The following is a 15705-nucleotide window of genomic DNA, read 5'->3' as shown; positions in this document are numbered from 1 at the left end:
TGTGCTTATACCACTGGCTTGAAGTGCAACTAGCAAGAATTCCACAAAGAAGAAGCTGTGATGCCAAAGTGATCAGTTAGTGCAAACAGCAACACCACAGGGCTTCTTTTGTGCAAATATCGGGGCTTTGCATTTTTATTAATATTTTTTCTCCTCACGAGGTTTTACAGCCATTTAAAGTTTATAATCTACAGAAATTGAAACAGAACACAAACAAAAATATATCCTTAACAACTTTTGAAAGTCAAATATTAATTAACAGTTCTATTCTACCTGTAGCTGCAAGAGTCCACCCCCCTCTTTTCCTTCCTGTAGGGACAAGCAAAAGCCAGTCATGGGGACAGCCACAGCCTCTTGTGCTGGGCTGTGGGGACCGGGCCTCCAGCCACTGTCACAGGGGGAGATTTGGCTGTACAGAGTCTCCATCTGGAATGACTGTGTCGTGGACAGAGACTTGGACACATGTAACAAATCAGACACACACAGGGATCCGTTGTGCAGTCAGATCTAAAGCTCGGCCTCCTTACTGGGTCCAGGGCCAAGACAGACGCCTGGTTATTTTCTACAATGCTGTTTCCCTTCTGTTTAGCTGGTAGTCAAGAGGAGCAGGGTCTGGAGTGTGAGCCCTTTGGAGGGAGACTGAGATCTCTCCTCCTTGGTTGCTTTGCTGGTGCAGGGCTGGCAGGTGCTGCCTTCCCCAGGGAGGTGGCTGAGGACATACCTGGTGCATCGGTGGCTGGGCTCTACCTGGAACAGTCCAACAGTTGGGAGGGTAAAGGCAGCGCTGCTGTGGGGGACACGCTTGGTCACTTCTCATCCGTCTCCATTTGGCACAGGAGAGCACAGGGCCAACGCAGTCGGGGACGTGGGGGGGCTTTTCCCACAAGAACACGGACTCAGCTCACAGAGCGAAAGGTTTTGTGTCCCAACAGGTACCAACACCTACGTGGGAGCGTGGGGGACATCCCGGGAGCCGGGCACTGGGGCAGCCTGTCCTGCCTTGGGACATGGTGTGACAACTCCAGCCATCAGCTTGGGAGGGGTCACTGGAGCCACTAACAGACCTGAGCTGGCTGGGCACGGCTAATCCAGCAGCAGCCACTTTGGGAGAAAGACAGAATGAAGCATTTCTGCCTTCAGTCATGAGGGCCAGGAAGGCTTTCCTCCTCCCATCCTTCTGTGCTGGTTCCCAGGCTGGGTGACCATCCAGCTGCTGCACAGCACTTGCCTCTGGCAGCCAGGCTGCCACTGAGGCAGGGCCATGTGCTGCCATGTGCCCAGTGCAGCAGGGAAGGCCAAGGAAGGGATAAAAGCTCTTCCTTGTCCCCATGGCCACGGGAGGAATGCTGGTGGCCCAGCAGGCTGTGCCATAGGTGCATGCAGTGCTCATGGCAGTGCTGGGCTGGCAGGGGCGTGAGTGCCTCGCTATGGCAGAGATAGAACTGTACAGCAGATAACCTGTTCCCCACCAAATTTCCAAATTGGGGAAATTTGCGACCACATCAGTGTCAGAGCAGACGTGGGGTCTGCCCATGGTGCAGAAAGCAAACCTGCCTCTGGCTGGCCATCCTTTCAGCCTGCTGTGGGGATCAAGACCAGCACAGCACCTCTGGCTCCAGCCTTGTGTGAGGGGTTACCCCATAACGCTGCTCAGAGGCGAAATCCAGCGAGGGGAGGAACCGCCACGCCACACGCACACAGGCAAAGCACAGGGCTGCGGCTGGAGAGGGGACTGGCCTGAAAACACCAGAGGAGCCGTGGCAGGGAGGAAGCAGCACCCTGCTCCTCTGCTCTCGTGGTCGCAGGTTTGCTCAGACCGGAGCAGGATCCAGGCACAGGGTCCAACGTTTGCGCAGGCAGCGAAGCCAAAGCAGAGCTGGTTGTCACTGTCACCAGGGAGGGAGGCCCGTGAGCTCCCGGCCTCGGAGCGAGCTGGTGCTGCACATGCAGGCGTGGGCAGGGAGCTGGGCAGCAAACAGGCACTCGTGGGGCACTGCAGGCTTCAGGCGAGGGGTGCCTGGTAGGAGAGAGCGGGCAGGAAGGAGTCCAGGAGAAACTAGCCAAGGGGGAAGCCTGTGTCCACAGCCCTTGTCAGTCACTACCTCTTCTGTTGAGCAAATATACATAAAAACAATCCTTGAACACAAGAAGGGACATAAGACACGACTACTTTACAGAGAGGGCCTGGCACCTGGTGGGACCGGGCTACTGGAACGTGATTGTACAGGAGCTGCAGGCAGCACCGTCCTGGGTCTGGGCTGGTCTCCCTTGGGGGCTGTGATGCAGTCTATGTCCCCCAGCAGGGAGCTGGAGTGATTGCAGCTGGTGCCTTCTGCCTGCAGGCTACACGTCCGTAGAGAAGTAAAGTGTGTTGCGTTTGAGCTCGCTGAAGGAGATGGGAGGATGCTGCAGGTAGTAGAGAAGGACCTGGACCTGTAGAAAGTAAATGGGGGGTTTTAATACAGAAAGGGGAAGAGCTGCCACGTCCGTCCCAGCTTGTCCCATCCAGCAGAAAGTAACAAATCTACTCAGACAGGCAGGTGAACCCCTCCAGTACCCAGCTCTTACCTGGGCCATCACATCATGGGACCAGATGTCAGAGGCCAAGGTGAGGTGCGCCTTGCTCTCCCCCTCTGAGGGTCTCAGCAGTGTTGGCCCAAAAACCGTGGCCAGATTGTGGAGAGACATTTTGTTGATAGGTTCCTTTTCAGCCACCCTGTGGGGTACAGGGAGAGAGGCAGTGTCAGCCCCTAACGATGTTCAGGAGTGGGGAGCCATGGGGTGATGTGGAGGCCGAGGGCCGCTCTCCCTTCTCCCAGCAGCAGTGGGGCACCTCCAGCTTTCCACTGCCCTTTGTAGCCCTCGGAAACCCAGGTGCAGAGCAGGGAGCTCTGCCCCCTTCACGGCCTCCGCTGGAGCCGCCGGGCCTGGCCCGGAGCCCCGGGTGTGATGTGGCAGCAACCAAGCCCTCACTTATGCACTGCGGGGCCTCCACCCTTCCCGAGCCTGCAGGGTACGGAGAGCCCTGCACCAGCCCGTGCCCCCTGCACCCACTCCCCTCGAGGCTCCCTGCCCTGACAACCCTGTGGGAGCCCTGCCAGCATGGAGGGAAGCAGGACCACAACATTGCCATGTTAGGAGGCAGCTGTGCTCCCCGGCACAGGCTGCTCGCTTGAGCCACGGCCAGGGGAGCAGATGTGGGAACTGGCTGTGCCCGGTTCTCAGGATGGAAATGGATTTTTCCTTCTTCATCCCCCAGCATCAATCACTTTTTCTGTTTGGTTTTAGCCAAACCAGAGGAACAAAAAAAAAAACTTTCATGATGCAAGTAACATGAGCCGTGAGCCCCAGTCCCAGGCTGTGGCCAGGCTCTGTGTTCTGCTCTGCTGCCCTTCCACAGCCCTGTGCCTGGTTTTGGGTCCTCAGGGAGCCCCAATCCTTGAGTCCCCAGGTTTGGATGCACCTCATCTGGGCCAAGACAAAGCCTGTCAAACCACACACTGCTGCACTCACCGTGGGACAGGTGACATGAAGTGTCACCTGCAGTTCTGGGACATTTCCACAGAGCTGACTGTCCTTGGTTCTTGGCCACCCGCTGCTGACAGGTGACAGGGATTACTGCATCTTGTTTGGCAGGGACTACTGCTGGACTGGTGGGAAGGGACACAGAGCTGTTTTCCTGCTAAGGGGGACACTGCAGAGCTCCCAATTGATTCCTGTCCTGTGCTGAGGCCAGCTGCTCCCTGCAGAGCTCATCCAACCAGCTGCACACTGGCTGCAGCAGCCAAGTGTTCCATGTTTGCAGAGGCTGTGTGCTCCCTGCAGAGCTGACCTGGATCACTGGCCAGGCACAGCCCAGGCCCTGCTGGCACCACAGCCGGTGGTCCTGGGACACCAGGAGCTGCTCTGGAGGGGCAGAACAGCTCCAGAACCACCCCCCAGCATCCTACATGGCCCAAGGAGAGATGTGGACAGCCAACACTGATATCAGAGAAGGGTCTGAACAAGCTTCAGCCTGGGGAATATGCCAGAGCCCAGAGAGATGGCGCAAGTGGGACACACCTGGAGCTGTACCCTCTTGGAAGGGCTGGGAAAGGACCACTCCATGCCTGCCCCAAGCTGCTGTTGCTAGCCCTGGCTGCTGCCCTGCTCTGCACCAGCACAGCACCATCTGCCTCCAGTCTGGGATCAGCATGGAGCTGTGCAGGCACCACAGGAATCAAACAGCAGCTCTAACTCTGTTCATGTCCCATCCCCACGGCAAAGCAGTGACACATTCCCGCCCTGCACCTCCCACCCATCCCAGGCAGCCCCTGAGCCATTACCGTTTCAAGTGCTCCAGCAGGAAGAGGAAGGTGATGAGGTTGGGGTCAGGCAGCGAGCGGAGAAGGTGCATCATGCAGTTCTCCTTGGCAGCAGGATCCGAGAGGGCTGGAGGCAAAGAGGGAGAGGGCTCAGGACAGGGTCTGGTGCAGCAGCAGGACCCACCACAGCCAGATACCTCCCAGCAGCCAGTCTGTGAGCACTGGGGAGCAGCACCACGAGCCCCGAGCTGTGGTGCTCAGCACCCACAGCACGAGCCAGCAAACACAGCCAGGACCAAGTGGGCCAAGCTGGGAAGGACCCTTGGGAGTCTCCCATCCCAGAGCAAGCAATGCCAAACAGAGTTTGTGCATCATCCCCTTCCCATCCCTGAACCCTTACCGATCCCCTCCATGAAGGCGGGGTAGAGTCTGTCAGTGAGGAGGGGCTCGGGCAGCTCACGGAAGTACAGCTTCAGCGTGCCAGCGATGGCATTGATGTCCATGTCACTCAGCATCACCAGGATGTCCTTGTTATCTGTCCAGAGAGCACCCACATGTGATGCCTCCCGCCCTCCTTCCCCTCCGGGTCTCCACCCTCTGTGTCACTCCAGCTACCCAGACAGGCTGCCAGCTGCAGGGCAGGGACAGCACTGCTGGTTTCACAGCCCCGTTAGCCAGGCTGAGGCTGGGAAAAACCGAGTGGTTCCCGCCTGGCTGGGCGACAGGACACACAACGATTTGCAAATCCATTTGCAACGTTTCCCTGACTCAGTGTCTCCCAGGAGCCAGCCAGGAGTGGCGGCAGCTCAGAGGCACAAACGGGCTGGGATCTCTGGGTGTTATTGTCCCTCCTCACCCCCAGCCCTTTCCTGTGTAGAGTGGCATATCTGGCACATGTACAGTGCAATAACCAAACCCAGGCTTGCAGAGGGCTGGGGGGGTCTGGGAACACCAAGCTCCTCCAGGACACTCACTCGCATCAAAGACAGCTTTCAATGCCTGGATGTCAGTGGCGACTCCAGAGATCCTGTAGATGCCGACCTCTTCGATGCCCCTCTTCTCCACCTCCTCAACGCACTGGCGCACGATGTAAGGCACCTTGGAGCGCTCGCGCCTGGCTCGGGAAGCGGAGCCATCAGCAAAGATTCCCAGGGGAACCCCTGGCAGCCAGCCCAGCCCTGCAAACCCCACACCAGGGGCAGGATGGGCATGCAGGAGGGAAGGTTGGGAATGGCAAAGGGAACAGGAAAGTCTCCAGCAGAGAGCAAAGACCAAGGTCCCCAGTGTTGGTGAGAGCAAGGGGACACAGTGCAACCCCCCACCCACAGGGACCAGAGCGGATCAGCCCCCACAGCCCTGCATTTACTTTGTCACAACACTGATTTTCACCCCGAAGACACCAGTCTGCTTTTTGGACGGGGTCCTCTTCAGGCTCATGTCCCTGCTTGTGAACTTCATGGAGAACTCCACCTTGATCTATGGGAGACAGGGGGTAAGTTCTGGCTGGCCTGAAGGCAAGAAGGGGCTGCATTCACAGCGAGGGGCTGTGGGTCCCCCAGCCCCACTTACTCCATTCATCTCAATCACATCCATGTGCCAGTTTTTCGTCTGCACGGCCTGTGGGTCCAGCTGTGGGGAGAGATGGTCTGTGAGTTCCGTGGGGACGCAGCCTCGTGCCAGCCCTGCTGTCATCCCAAGCTGGTGGCCCCCAAAGCCCCTGATCTGCAGATGGTGTAGGGCACAGGATATGCTTTTCCTGGGCAACATGCTGCTCATGACCAGAGAGGATGGAGAGGTTCCCCTTTGGGGTCCGGGTCCCTCTGGCTGTGCCCTGAAGCCAGGTGGGCTCAGCCCCCTTGTCCTGCCCTCTCCTCAGAGCCCCTGCAAGGCAGTGCTTTAACCCACACCCGAGAAGCAAGAAACTTCCAAGAAATTAGGGCTATTTCTGGTGGCAGATTGATAAAACAGAACTAGGGCAGTGTTTTCCATGCAGAAAAACAACATCTCCCCATAGCCAAGGCTATTTATAACCCCTGGGAATGACAGGCTCTGCTATTTCTGGCTTTGGGGCTAGCGGGGGACTCGGTGACGCTGCCCCGGCGCCCGGGTGCAGCGAGAGGTGCTGGCATTCCCAAGGCCCTGACACGTGCTGTGGTGGGTTCCGGGCCCCAGGGCTGGGCAGGGGTGGGTGCAGTTGCCTTTTGGGGCTTTTTGGTCCCCAGCTGGTGTATTGATCCAGCCTCATCGATCCCTGTAATGCACGGGGCGGGCAGCCCAGCCCTAATGTCCCCTTGGGAAAGGGGATGGGATATGGGAGCTGGTGGGGGCTCCCAGGGCTGGGGACACACAGCTGCCAGGCCACACTTGCACCAGGCACGTGGGGTCACTCTGCAAGGACACAGGAGCTTCCTGCAGCTGCTGGGTCAGGAGATGCTCTGGGCAAGAGTAAAGATGTTCAGAGCTGCTGCTCCAGCCACGGAGCTGCTGTTCCTCTGCCCATAAAGTCACTGCATGTCATGATGGGGGGGCACCGTGGGGCCCCTCATGTCCCTTCTTGCACACCAAGACCCCACAGTCCCAAAGACAGGCTCGAGCTGCCCTAGGTCTTGGCAGAGACCCAGCACAGTGACATTGCCACATGCCCAGCCCTGTGTCACAGTGAGCCCGAGCATCTCCTCAGCCATGGGAAAACTGTGGTCCCCAGCAGGGCAGAAATGCTGCTGTCTCCAGCATGGCCCAGGAATGGCTGCTGACACAGCCCTCCCTGGTGCTCCAGCCCAGCACATGGAAGAGCCCAGCGAGTGCCACGCTGCTTCCTCTGTGCCAGCCCTGCAGCTGCTGGACAGTAGGAGGAGGAGAAGGAAAGCTGCAGCTGCCCTGGGCTCCCATGGGACCCTGCAGCAGGTCTGGACACTGGGATCACGAGACTGCAGCCAGACCACAGCCAACCCCAGCCCTGCTGCTCCAGCTCCTCTGTGCTCCCCCGCAGCGCTGCATCCCCGCGGCGCTGCCATGAAGCCACCACAGCCAAAGCCACTGTCCCAGGGACTTTCACCCTTTTCCCCACACATCCCTGTCCCACTCATGGCAGCGAAGCCCCTTCATCCCCCAGCCAGGTCAGGAGCCTCCCTGCTCTGCGATGTGATTTTAACTGCAGCCACCATACATGCCTTCCCCTTCCCCACCCCTCAGGTCCCTCTGGCTCCGATGGCCCTGGCAGCTCACATCTGGAAGAGCTTTAGCAGAGCTCTGAAGAAAGCTTTTATTAAAGCCAGGTTGGCTGCTGCCAGTGCTGCAGGCCTTACCCTGAGCACGTCACTTCCCTGCAGCCACTTCCCCCTGCATGGGCACAATCATCCCACAACAGCCAGCAGGGCCCAAATTTGGGCTAGTTCTGCTGCCACCAAGGGTCTGCAAGGGTCACCAAGGGTCTGAGCCCCCTTGCAGCTAGGGCAGGTCCCTATGCACCGCTGGGGCAGCACCTATGGCCTGGCCCTGGTGCTCTCTAACCCTCCTGGCCAGCACCCCGTGCAGCACATGATGCTGCCCCTCCCCAATTTAAGCAAAGCCGTGTCCAACGCTTCGTCTCCAGGCGTGGGAGGACGGACAGGAGCATCCACCCACAGAACCAGAGGCAGCTCCAGCCCACGCAGCATTGGCAAACACCCCATCCCAGCTCCCACCACCATCTCCTCCTCCTCTGAAGGGAGCTGCTTTGCTCCAGCAGGATGTAGGGACATCCCAGGTCAGTGGGCAACTCAAGGGCTAGGAGACCTGGGGAGCAGCCTTCGAGCCAGCATTATGCAGGATGAGATGTCAGCTCCTCTTTGGAAGATCAGACAGCTTCAAACACCCCTCTGTGCCTGGGGAAACATCTCAGCCAGGTTACCAGCATGTCTCCAGGCTGCTCCCTCCTGCATCTCAGGGACTCTCAGCCATGGTGGTATCCATGCCCAGGTCAGCATTCGCTGTGGTGCCACTCTCATCCACGGCAAGGTGAAACAACCTCTGTTTGTTGCCACAGGGATGTGCCATCATCCTGGTTTCCCAAATTATCCAAGGCTGTTTGTTTGTAGGAAAAAGCCTCAGGTTGTGGAGGAACAGGCAGTGAGCATCCTGGCAGTCCTGCAGCACTTTCTGTGTTTTGGGGAGGCCCTGCTGGCATTTACCCTCCTCTCCTACTGCTTGTCTTGTCCATGGGACAACTCCAGACTTGAGGTGATGAGGCCACATCCTGGGATTCTGTCCTCAAGACACATCCAGGTCGTGGCACTGACAGACCCAGGCAGGGCTGGGTGCCCAGAGCTCCAGGGTGAGGAGCTGGTAGAGCTCCAAATCCTCAGGGTGGTTCCCCAGGGCCTCAAACACTGGGAAGCTCTGGTGGGGCAAGGGACTGTCAGGCTGGGAATGTCCCCTCCTCACATCTCAGGCCCATGAGGTCACCCAACTGTCAGCCTTGGGTGAAGCAACTGGGAGCAAAGCAGTGACTCAGTCTTTGAGGTCATCTCTGCCAGGGCCCTGGGGAGTGGGATCCCAGAGGAGCTGCTACAGCCAGCATTGCTTCCCATCAGCGTGACACCCACAGATAACCCAGCCTGGCCTCCCGTGGCTGCCCTGGCAAGCAGATCCCTCACCAGACCTCCATGCCAGCAGCTCCCTCCCCAGGGAACAGACAGTCCCTGAGCCCCCCGGGTGCCGTGGGACAGAGCAGCCCCCACACCAGCAAACACTGCCAGCGGCAAAGCACAGCCCTCTAAAAAAACAGTAATTCACAGCCCCGAATGAGAGCGACCTGAGGAGCAGCAGCAGCCCCCACAACCCACCAGGACCCTGCACGGACCCGCTGGGGCCACATCCTGCCCCGCAGCCCCAGGGAAGCCAGCAGCCACAACGGGCACGGGAAATGAAACCCCTTCACGTTTTGACCCAGCAACAGCCGAGCAGCCTCTCCACAGAGCCCTGCTGCCCCTTAATCCCCTGTGCGGAGCCGGCACAGAATCGAGGTTAATGCCGCTGCGTCACACGCGGCCCCGCTGCTGCCACAGCGAACCCCCACGGGCCCCGGCAGCCCCCACGGGCACAGCCGAGCCCCGAGCCAGCAGCTCCCCGGGCAGGGGGACTCCACCGAGGGAAACCCCCAGAGTCCCCCGTGGGGCTTTTGGGACAGCCTGCAAGGCTGCCGTCCCCCTCCTTTGTCACCTCTGTCGCACGTCCCTGCACTCTGTGTTCCCACAAAGACGGGCAGCACTGGCTGATGTGGTTGCGACACAGCTGTGAGCTGGGAAAGCCTGGATCGACCCGGGTTGCAGGAGGGGGGATGCAGGCACTGGGTGCTGTGGCACCCCAAGAACCTGGCCCCAGCCAGCCCAGAAGCATCACTGCCTCCTGGGCAAGCTCCAGGGCCGGGCAGGGGTTCCCTGCCCTCCCTCTGCAGGACCCCCCGCTGCAAACAGCTCAGCCTCACGGAGCCTGCCAGCACACAGAGGGAGAGGGAAGGAGGAAAACAAACACCTCACAGGCTGCCAACTGCATCTAAGAGCTCCCAAAGCGCCCAAACATCTCCCTGCTCAGTGCACAGACCCCACAGCACTCACTCTCCACACAAACAACACAGCCCCCCATCCCACAAAACCACCGGCCAAAAAGCCACGGTCACCACGCGGAGCAGAGCCCGGCGGAGCCATCCCAGAGCCCAGCACTGTCCCCTGCAGCCGCCCCCCACTCCCGGAGCACCTTGTGCCGGAGCAGTTTGCTGCGCACCCTGCCCCAGAGCCGGGCGCCCGTGTTCGGGGGTCGCTTCCCCTCGGGCTCCTCCACGCCGCGCTCGCCCCCGGGGCCGGGGCCGGGGCCGCCCTCCGGCTGCACCAACACCTCCGTCATCGCGAAGACCGCTTCGGCTCCGGGCAGGCGACACGAGGGTGGCCGGGAGCGTGCCCGCGGCTGGGTTAGCACAGCATCCGCATCCCTTCTGCCGGCGGCGAAAGGTCAGCGGGGGCCGGCGAGGGGAGCCCTGCTGGGGCGGCGGGACGGCGAGCGGCCAGGGCTCATCTTCAGGGTGTGAGCCAGGCTGGCGAGGCGGCGAGGCAGCCCCAAAAACCTCCCTCCCCCTGCGAGGAAGTGACTCAAAGGCAGCCCCCCCCCGGCGGCCCCCACGCGTTTAACCCTCGCCCTGCCGCCCGCCGCCGCTCGGGAGCGCTGGGGGGGCTGCCCGGGCTCCCCGCCGCCGTTATCCGCCGTTATCCGCTGTTGTTATCCCTCTGCCGTTATCCCTCTGCCGTTATCCGCCTCGCAGCGCCAAGCGGCAGCCGCGGCCCCCGAGGCACCGCCGCTGGCGGCTGCAGCATTCCCGGCTCCGCGCAGGAGCCAGGCTGGCTCTCCTGCTCTTGCTGAGAGCAGGAGGAGGCTTTTGGGGTCTGTTGTCACGCCTAAGGACAGCTGGGTACCCCCCATGTCCCCTCTGTGTACTCTGGCCCTTGTCAGCCCCATTGCCAGGGAGGCAGGGAGGGCCTGGAAGGGTCCCTGCCTGCTGAGGTACATGCTGAGATGCAGGCTTGGGGGAACTTGCGCTGCCCCCCAGTCCCTCCCTCAGCAGCCCCTGGAGTCCCTTCAGGTCACTATGGCTCCCTGCAGGTCGGGGGTGCCCCAGCATCACAAATCTCCCCCACCAGGGCCTCTGCCAGCCCAGGGAAAGGGACAGACAGACAGGCAGCTATTCCCTGAGGGTACAGCAGGCACCGTGCCCATCACAACACAGGCTCTGCTTCAACAGCCACATCCCCCCCCGTGCATCAAATGGGCTGAGGAAGGGGGTCCTGAGACCCCCTTCATGCACCCACTGCCTGTCTCCTCCAGGGCATGGGGGCCACATCCAGCCTCTGTCCTCTGCAATGTGAGCACAAGCACTCACAGCCTGCTGTGCCCACCACAACATCCGTCTGCCATCCTGGCACAGCACCACACACCCCTGCCAGCACCCAGCAGACACAGCCCAGCTGCTGGGAGCAACTGGGACAGCTCAGAACAGGGGACACAATACCCTCATGGGGACACAAGCCAAACAGGGCAGCCCTACCCTGACCACAGCATATTTCAGCTTTAGAAAATGGGGTTAATAACAACAAAACAGGGTTAATGCCAACCAGGAGTCACACCTTTCCACTGAGTGGCCAGTGCTGCTATGTGGAACCAGCAACAGCTCAGGATGAGCCCAGGGACCAGCCGGGGTGAGGAACATCCAGGGCAGCATCTCTGCTTGAATGGCTCAGGGAGAAGGCAGGGGGGCAACTCTGGAGCTCGACTACAGCCCACAGCCCCAGAAGCAGCACTGCAAATCCTGCTCACAGCTGTCCTGCCCTGTCACCAAGCCCACCCCTGGGGCAGAGGCCGAGCTGTGGCTCTGGGTGACGGCAGGACAACCCCAACCCTGACACTCTTCCATCCATCCAGATCCTCCTTGGGATAAGCAGCCCCAGCACAGCGGGTACGGGCTGTGCTGTCCCTGTCCCGACCCCCGCATCTCCCAGCATGACTCATGTTTGTTGATCCAGGCTATTTCCGAGAGCGCAGCTGGACTGATCCCCGCGGGACACCGAGCCCCTTCCCTGCCCTGGCCTTCCCACTTGGCCCAATGCCACCCCCACACCACTGCTTCCTGGGGGAGAGGGCAACAGACGGGTGATTTCAGGTATGAACAAGCCACTGGTGAAGCTGAGCCCCCGCCTCCCACCCTGTGCCCCCTCCAGTGCGGTTTCCCCACAGCATCCCCTTCCCAGCAGCATTTCTGTGCCGCTCTCTGCTCCCCTGGGACCTGCCCTCAGTTGCTTTCCCACGGAGCAGGCAGCCATGAGGGGCCCTTTGAAGTGGCCCTGGGTTGAGGGCTGTGTCCCAGGCGTGACCCTGTCCCCAGCACAGCCAGGAAGGCAGCCAGGCTGGGCTGCCCACCAGGAAAACACAGAGACACCCCCAGTCCGAACTGTGTTCCCCTGCCCTGGGCTTCCCTGCAGCCTGACCAAGGTGGCTGCAGGGGGAATGTGAGGTCTGGGGGTTGCCTGCCCTCTACTTCATCCTCTTGGTCTTGCTCACCTGGGAGCATCTCAGGGCAGCCCAGGCCTCCATCCTCCCTGCCTGGCAACCGCCAATCAGAGGCAGCTCAGCCATTGCCCTGGAAACCCCCGTTGCCATAACAGCAGCTGATGGAGGCACAGGGAAGGCAGATGGTGGCAGAGGGGGACACAGGAGGGACGGGGGGCTGCACATGCAGAGCCCTCCCTAGGGTAGCTGCCAAACCCTCCCTGCAGCTCCCCGGGGCCACAGCACGGAGAGCAGCAGAATGCAAACACTTCCAGCCCAGCTGGGGCTGGATGCACCTCTGCAGGGAAGGTCTGGCTTTGCCACCTCCACAAAGTCCCCTCTCACTTTGTCCCATCTTCTCCTGCAGCCACTGTGCCCCAGGACCATCACCCCCCATGCCTGATGCCCGCCCACCTCACTGCCTTCAACCCCACAACTGCTGTACCCCGCTCCCTAAAGCAGAGCTGCCCACCCCTGGCATCACTCCAGGACAACCTTCCCAGCCCAGGTGCCAGGGCCCTAAGGAGTCCCTCTACGGGTGAGAGGATGCCCAAAAGCCCCAGTGCATACCTGGATCTGCCCCTTGCCCATGATCTTGTCCACAATTTCGTTGTTGTCCTTGTTGAGTTTGGTCTTGTCATAGCACTTCTCGTAGCAGAGGATGCGCAGGGACTGGGAGCCCTCCAGCTCAATCTCAAACTCCTGGGGTGTGGAGGGAGGGTGGCTCAATCCCAGCACCCCAGAGCAGCTCCAAAACTGGGGTTGAAGGGAAATGGGGAGCACAGCCTCCCCCTGCATGCCACCCTCCCTCACCTCATTCCACTGCGGCTCCGTGGTGTCCCGGAACACCCTGGTCTTGGCTTTGCTGACGAAGTAGCCAAAGGAGTCCACCTCCAGTGTACAGTAAAGATCTGGAGGAGCAGACATGGCTCAGCACCCCAGGAACACCCTCACCATCTCCCAGGGGACCACTGTGGGCAAAGCAGGGCCACATGCTGGACCCCAACACTTCTGAGCCCACCGGCCCTTCCAAGCAGGGTGGGCACCCACACTTACTGGCTGATTGTTTGAAGCCCTTGGCAGAGTGGACGATGACGTGCAGGAACCCATAAAGCCCTGGGGACTCGTCATCTGTGGCAGGAGAGCAGAAGCTGTGTCAGGGCCTGGGGCTGGCCATCCCCAAGGCAGCCTTTGCCACCTTCGCCACAGCAATCACAGTGCCTGCAGTGCCACCCAAATCCTCCGAGCCCCTGGAGGGACATCTCTAAGTTCTGTATCCCCCACTGACAGACATCCCAAGCTCTCCTGCTGCTGGACAGCCCCTGGGGGAGGCTCCCAGTGGGGCTGGCTGGGTCTCACCCTGGGCACACTGGTTCATGGCGTGGGCTGGAGAGTGCCCAAAAGCAGCCCCGTGCTGCAGCTGGGATTGCGCTGCCTGGGAGCCCGACGCTGCTCCAGCAGTGCCACCTGGTGGGAAGCTGTCCCCTGCACAGCAGAGTCCCCGCTCCAGCTCAGGGACCCCACAGCTCCTGCCTGGCATCATCCCGAGCAAAGCAGGGTCCAGCGGCCACTCACCGTCCTTGTTGCTGGTGACTGGGATGTTGTGGACAGTGCGTAGCTTGAAGCAGGATCCTGTGAGCACCTGCAGCTCCACTGAGCTCAGGACAAAGGCCTGGAGGTCTGGGAGAGGACAGAAGCTTGAGAGGGATGCAGCCAGTGCTGGTCATAGAGACTGGAGAGCATGAGGCCGGGATCCTATAGGACTTCCCTGTGGCTTCTGGGAGGACCAGGCGCCCCAAGAGGGCCTTGGCAGCCACAGACTTACCCTTTTTCTGCAGTCTCTGGATGGCCTCCCTCCACTCGGACCGCTCGTAGTCAGAGGAGAGCAGGAAGAGGTAGCTCTGTAAGAGAGAGGGAGATGTGGCAGGCTGTGTGCAGGCAGGGCTGACCCCGGCCCCAGCCCGCCCTCCTCACCTTCCCGTTGCGGTTGTGGATGCGGAAGGGAATGGCAGGTGAGTTGAGAAGCAGCCAGAATTCGTTCTCAAACATCTTCTTCTTGAGGCGCTCGATGGCGCGGCTCTGCCCCTTGTTGGCTTTCTGCAGATGGGGAGCAGAGAGGACCTTTCAGAGGTGCCCCTGTCCCCCAAGACCCATCCCTGATCCAGAGCAAGGCACCCGCCCCAAGAGCAAGTCCCACACCCTTCTCTCACCTCCTTCTGCACCTCGCTCTTGATGGCTGAGATCTTCATCTTCATGTCCTCCAGCTCGTGGTCGGGGATGACGTGGACCTGCGGACAGTGCTCCGACTCCTCCGGCGAGGGGAACACCAGGTCGGCCAGGGGCACGTACCACTTGCAGTCGTACTGCTGGTGCTTCCTGCAGCCAGGGCACGGGTGGTCACTGATGCCTGACCCCCTCCCTGGCACATCCCCCGGCTCACTGAGGGACAGGGGTGTGTGGCACATTCCCCCCGTGCCCAGTGCCCTCCTTACCCCACTGCTGTCTTCTTCAGCTTGGCACAGAGCAGCACGTCGGTGAAGAGGAAGACGTGCCGCAGCTTCCGCGAGCCCTCCGACAGCTCCACCAGGAAGCCATCCTTGACAAGCTGCCGGGTCTGTGGGCCAGAGGGGCTGCCATGAGAGCAGGCAGGGAGCAAAGGCCAGCAATCCATGGGGAAAGGCCGACAATCCTTTCCTCTCTGTGGCTCAGCCACCAGAAGCATGGGGAAGTCCACATCCTCTATGATGAATAAGGCACCAGCAAGCAGCAAGGACCAGGTAGAGCCCTAATCTTGTACCTGAAACTGTATCTGGAGGAGCCTCTCCAACTCCTGCCCAGGTACTAAGGAGATCTTCAGGGCAGAGACACCAGCCAGGGGCTGGCAGAGGGCTCAGCCCTCACCCTGTGCCCAGGCACTGCCCACCCCACAGGCTCACCTCGCCCTTGGGGGTGGTGACCGCTGTCCTCCGGGGGTCGATGTCCTCATTGATGCTGGAGAGGAAGTTCTGGGAGATGCGGAGGGCGTCCTGGAGCAGCGGGTAGTCAGGGTGGTCAGCTGGGGTGTGCTTGAGGAGGTCCTGGAAGGAGACAGGCACAGGTTAGCAGCTCGAAAGCACCCAGCCTTTCATCTCCACCCCTCATCAGCACTCCCCACAGCTGCACATGCCCAGGAGCAGCAGAGACAGAGCCCACCACCATCCCCGTGGGACTGGTGTCACACTCACGTGCAGGACGAGGGTGCTCCGTGTCACCCGGTCGATGGGTTTGTACAGCAGTGCTGAGGGGAGAGACAAAGTGTCAGCAGCCTCCTGTGGCTGGAGCTCTGGCCCCT

The 15705-nt window shown here is 60.6% G+C and overlaps 1 protein-coding gene across 4 annotated transcripts in view; it reads right to left on the bottom strand.

Moving 5' to 3' along the window:
- Nucleotides 1-103: 103 nt before the first annotated feature.
- Nucleotides 104-15705, bottom strand: part of ABR (ABR activator of RhoGEF and GTPase) — a 38046-nt gene continuing 22444 nt past the window's right edge. For 3 of the 4 annotated variants that reach the window (XM_068210539.1, XM_068210540.1, XM_068210541.1), the window contains 17 exons: nt 15599-15651; nt 15311-15451; nt 14867-14988; nt 14585-14750; nt 14349-14471; nt 14200-14275; nt 13950-14054; nt 13431-13505; nt 13188-13285; nt 12945-13076; nt 5874-5933; nt 5671-5780; nt 5279-5418; nt 4705-4839; nt 4326-4431; nt 2569-2716; nt 104-2433 (listed from right to left, as the gene is read on the bottom strand). In XM_068210539.1, the coding sequence (XP_068066640.1) occupies nt 2344-2433; nt 2569-2716; nt 4326-4431; nt 4705-4839; nt 5279-5418; nt 5671-5780; nt 5874-5933; nt 12945-13076; nt 13188-13285; nt 13431-13505; nt 13950-14054; nt 14200-14275; nt 14349-14471; nt 14585-14750; nt 14867-14988; nt 15311-15451; nt 15599-15651 (1880 nt within the window). In that variant the 3' untranslated portion in view covers nt 104-2343. Of the gene's footprint in view, nt 2434-2568; nt 2717-4325; nt 4432-4704; nt 4840-5278; nt 5419-5670; nt 5781-5873; nt 5934-10037; nt 10357-12944; nt 13077-13187; nt 13286-13430; nt 13506-13949; nt 14055-14199; nt 14276-14348; nt 14472-14584; nt 14751-14866; nt 14989-15310; nt 15452-15598; nt 15652-15705 lie in introns of those variants that run through there. The other variant, XM_068210542.1, reaches the window with a different exon arrangement.

The sequence above is a fragment of the Anomalospiza imberbis genome, chromosome 20 (assembly GCF_031753505.1).
Source record: "Anomalospiza imberbis isolate Cuckoo-Finch-1a 21T00152 chromosome 20, ASM3175350v1, whole genome shotgun sequence".
Lineage (NCBI taxonomy): Eukaryota > Metazoa > Chordata > Aves > Passeriformes > Viduidae > Anomalospiza > Anomalospiza imberbis.
Note: the sequence above shows the minus strand (reverse complement) of the source record. Positions and strands in the feature narration are given on the sequence as shown.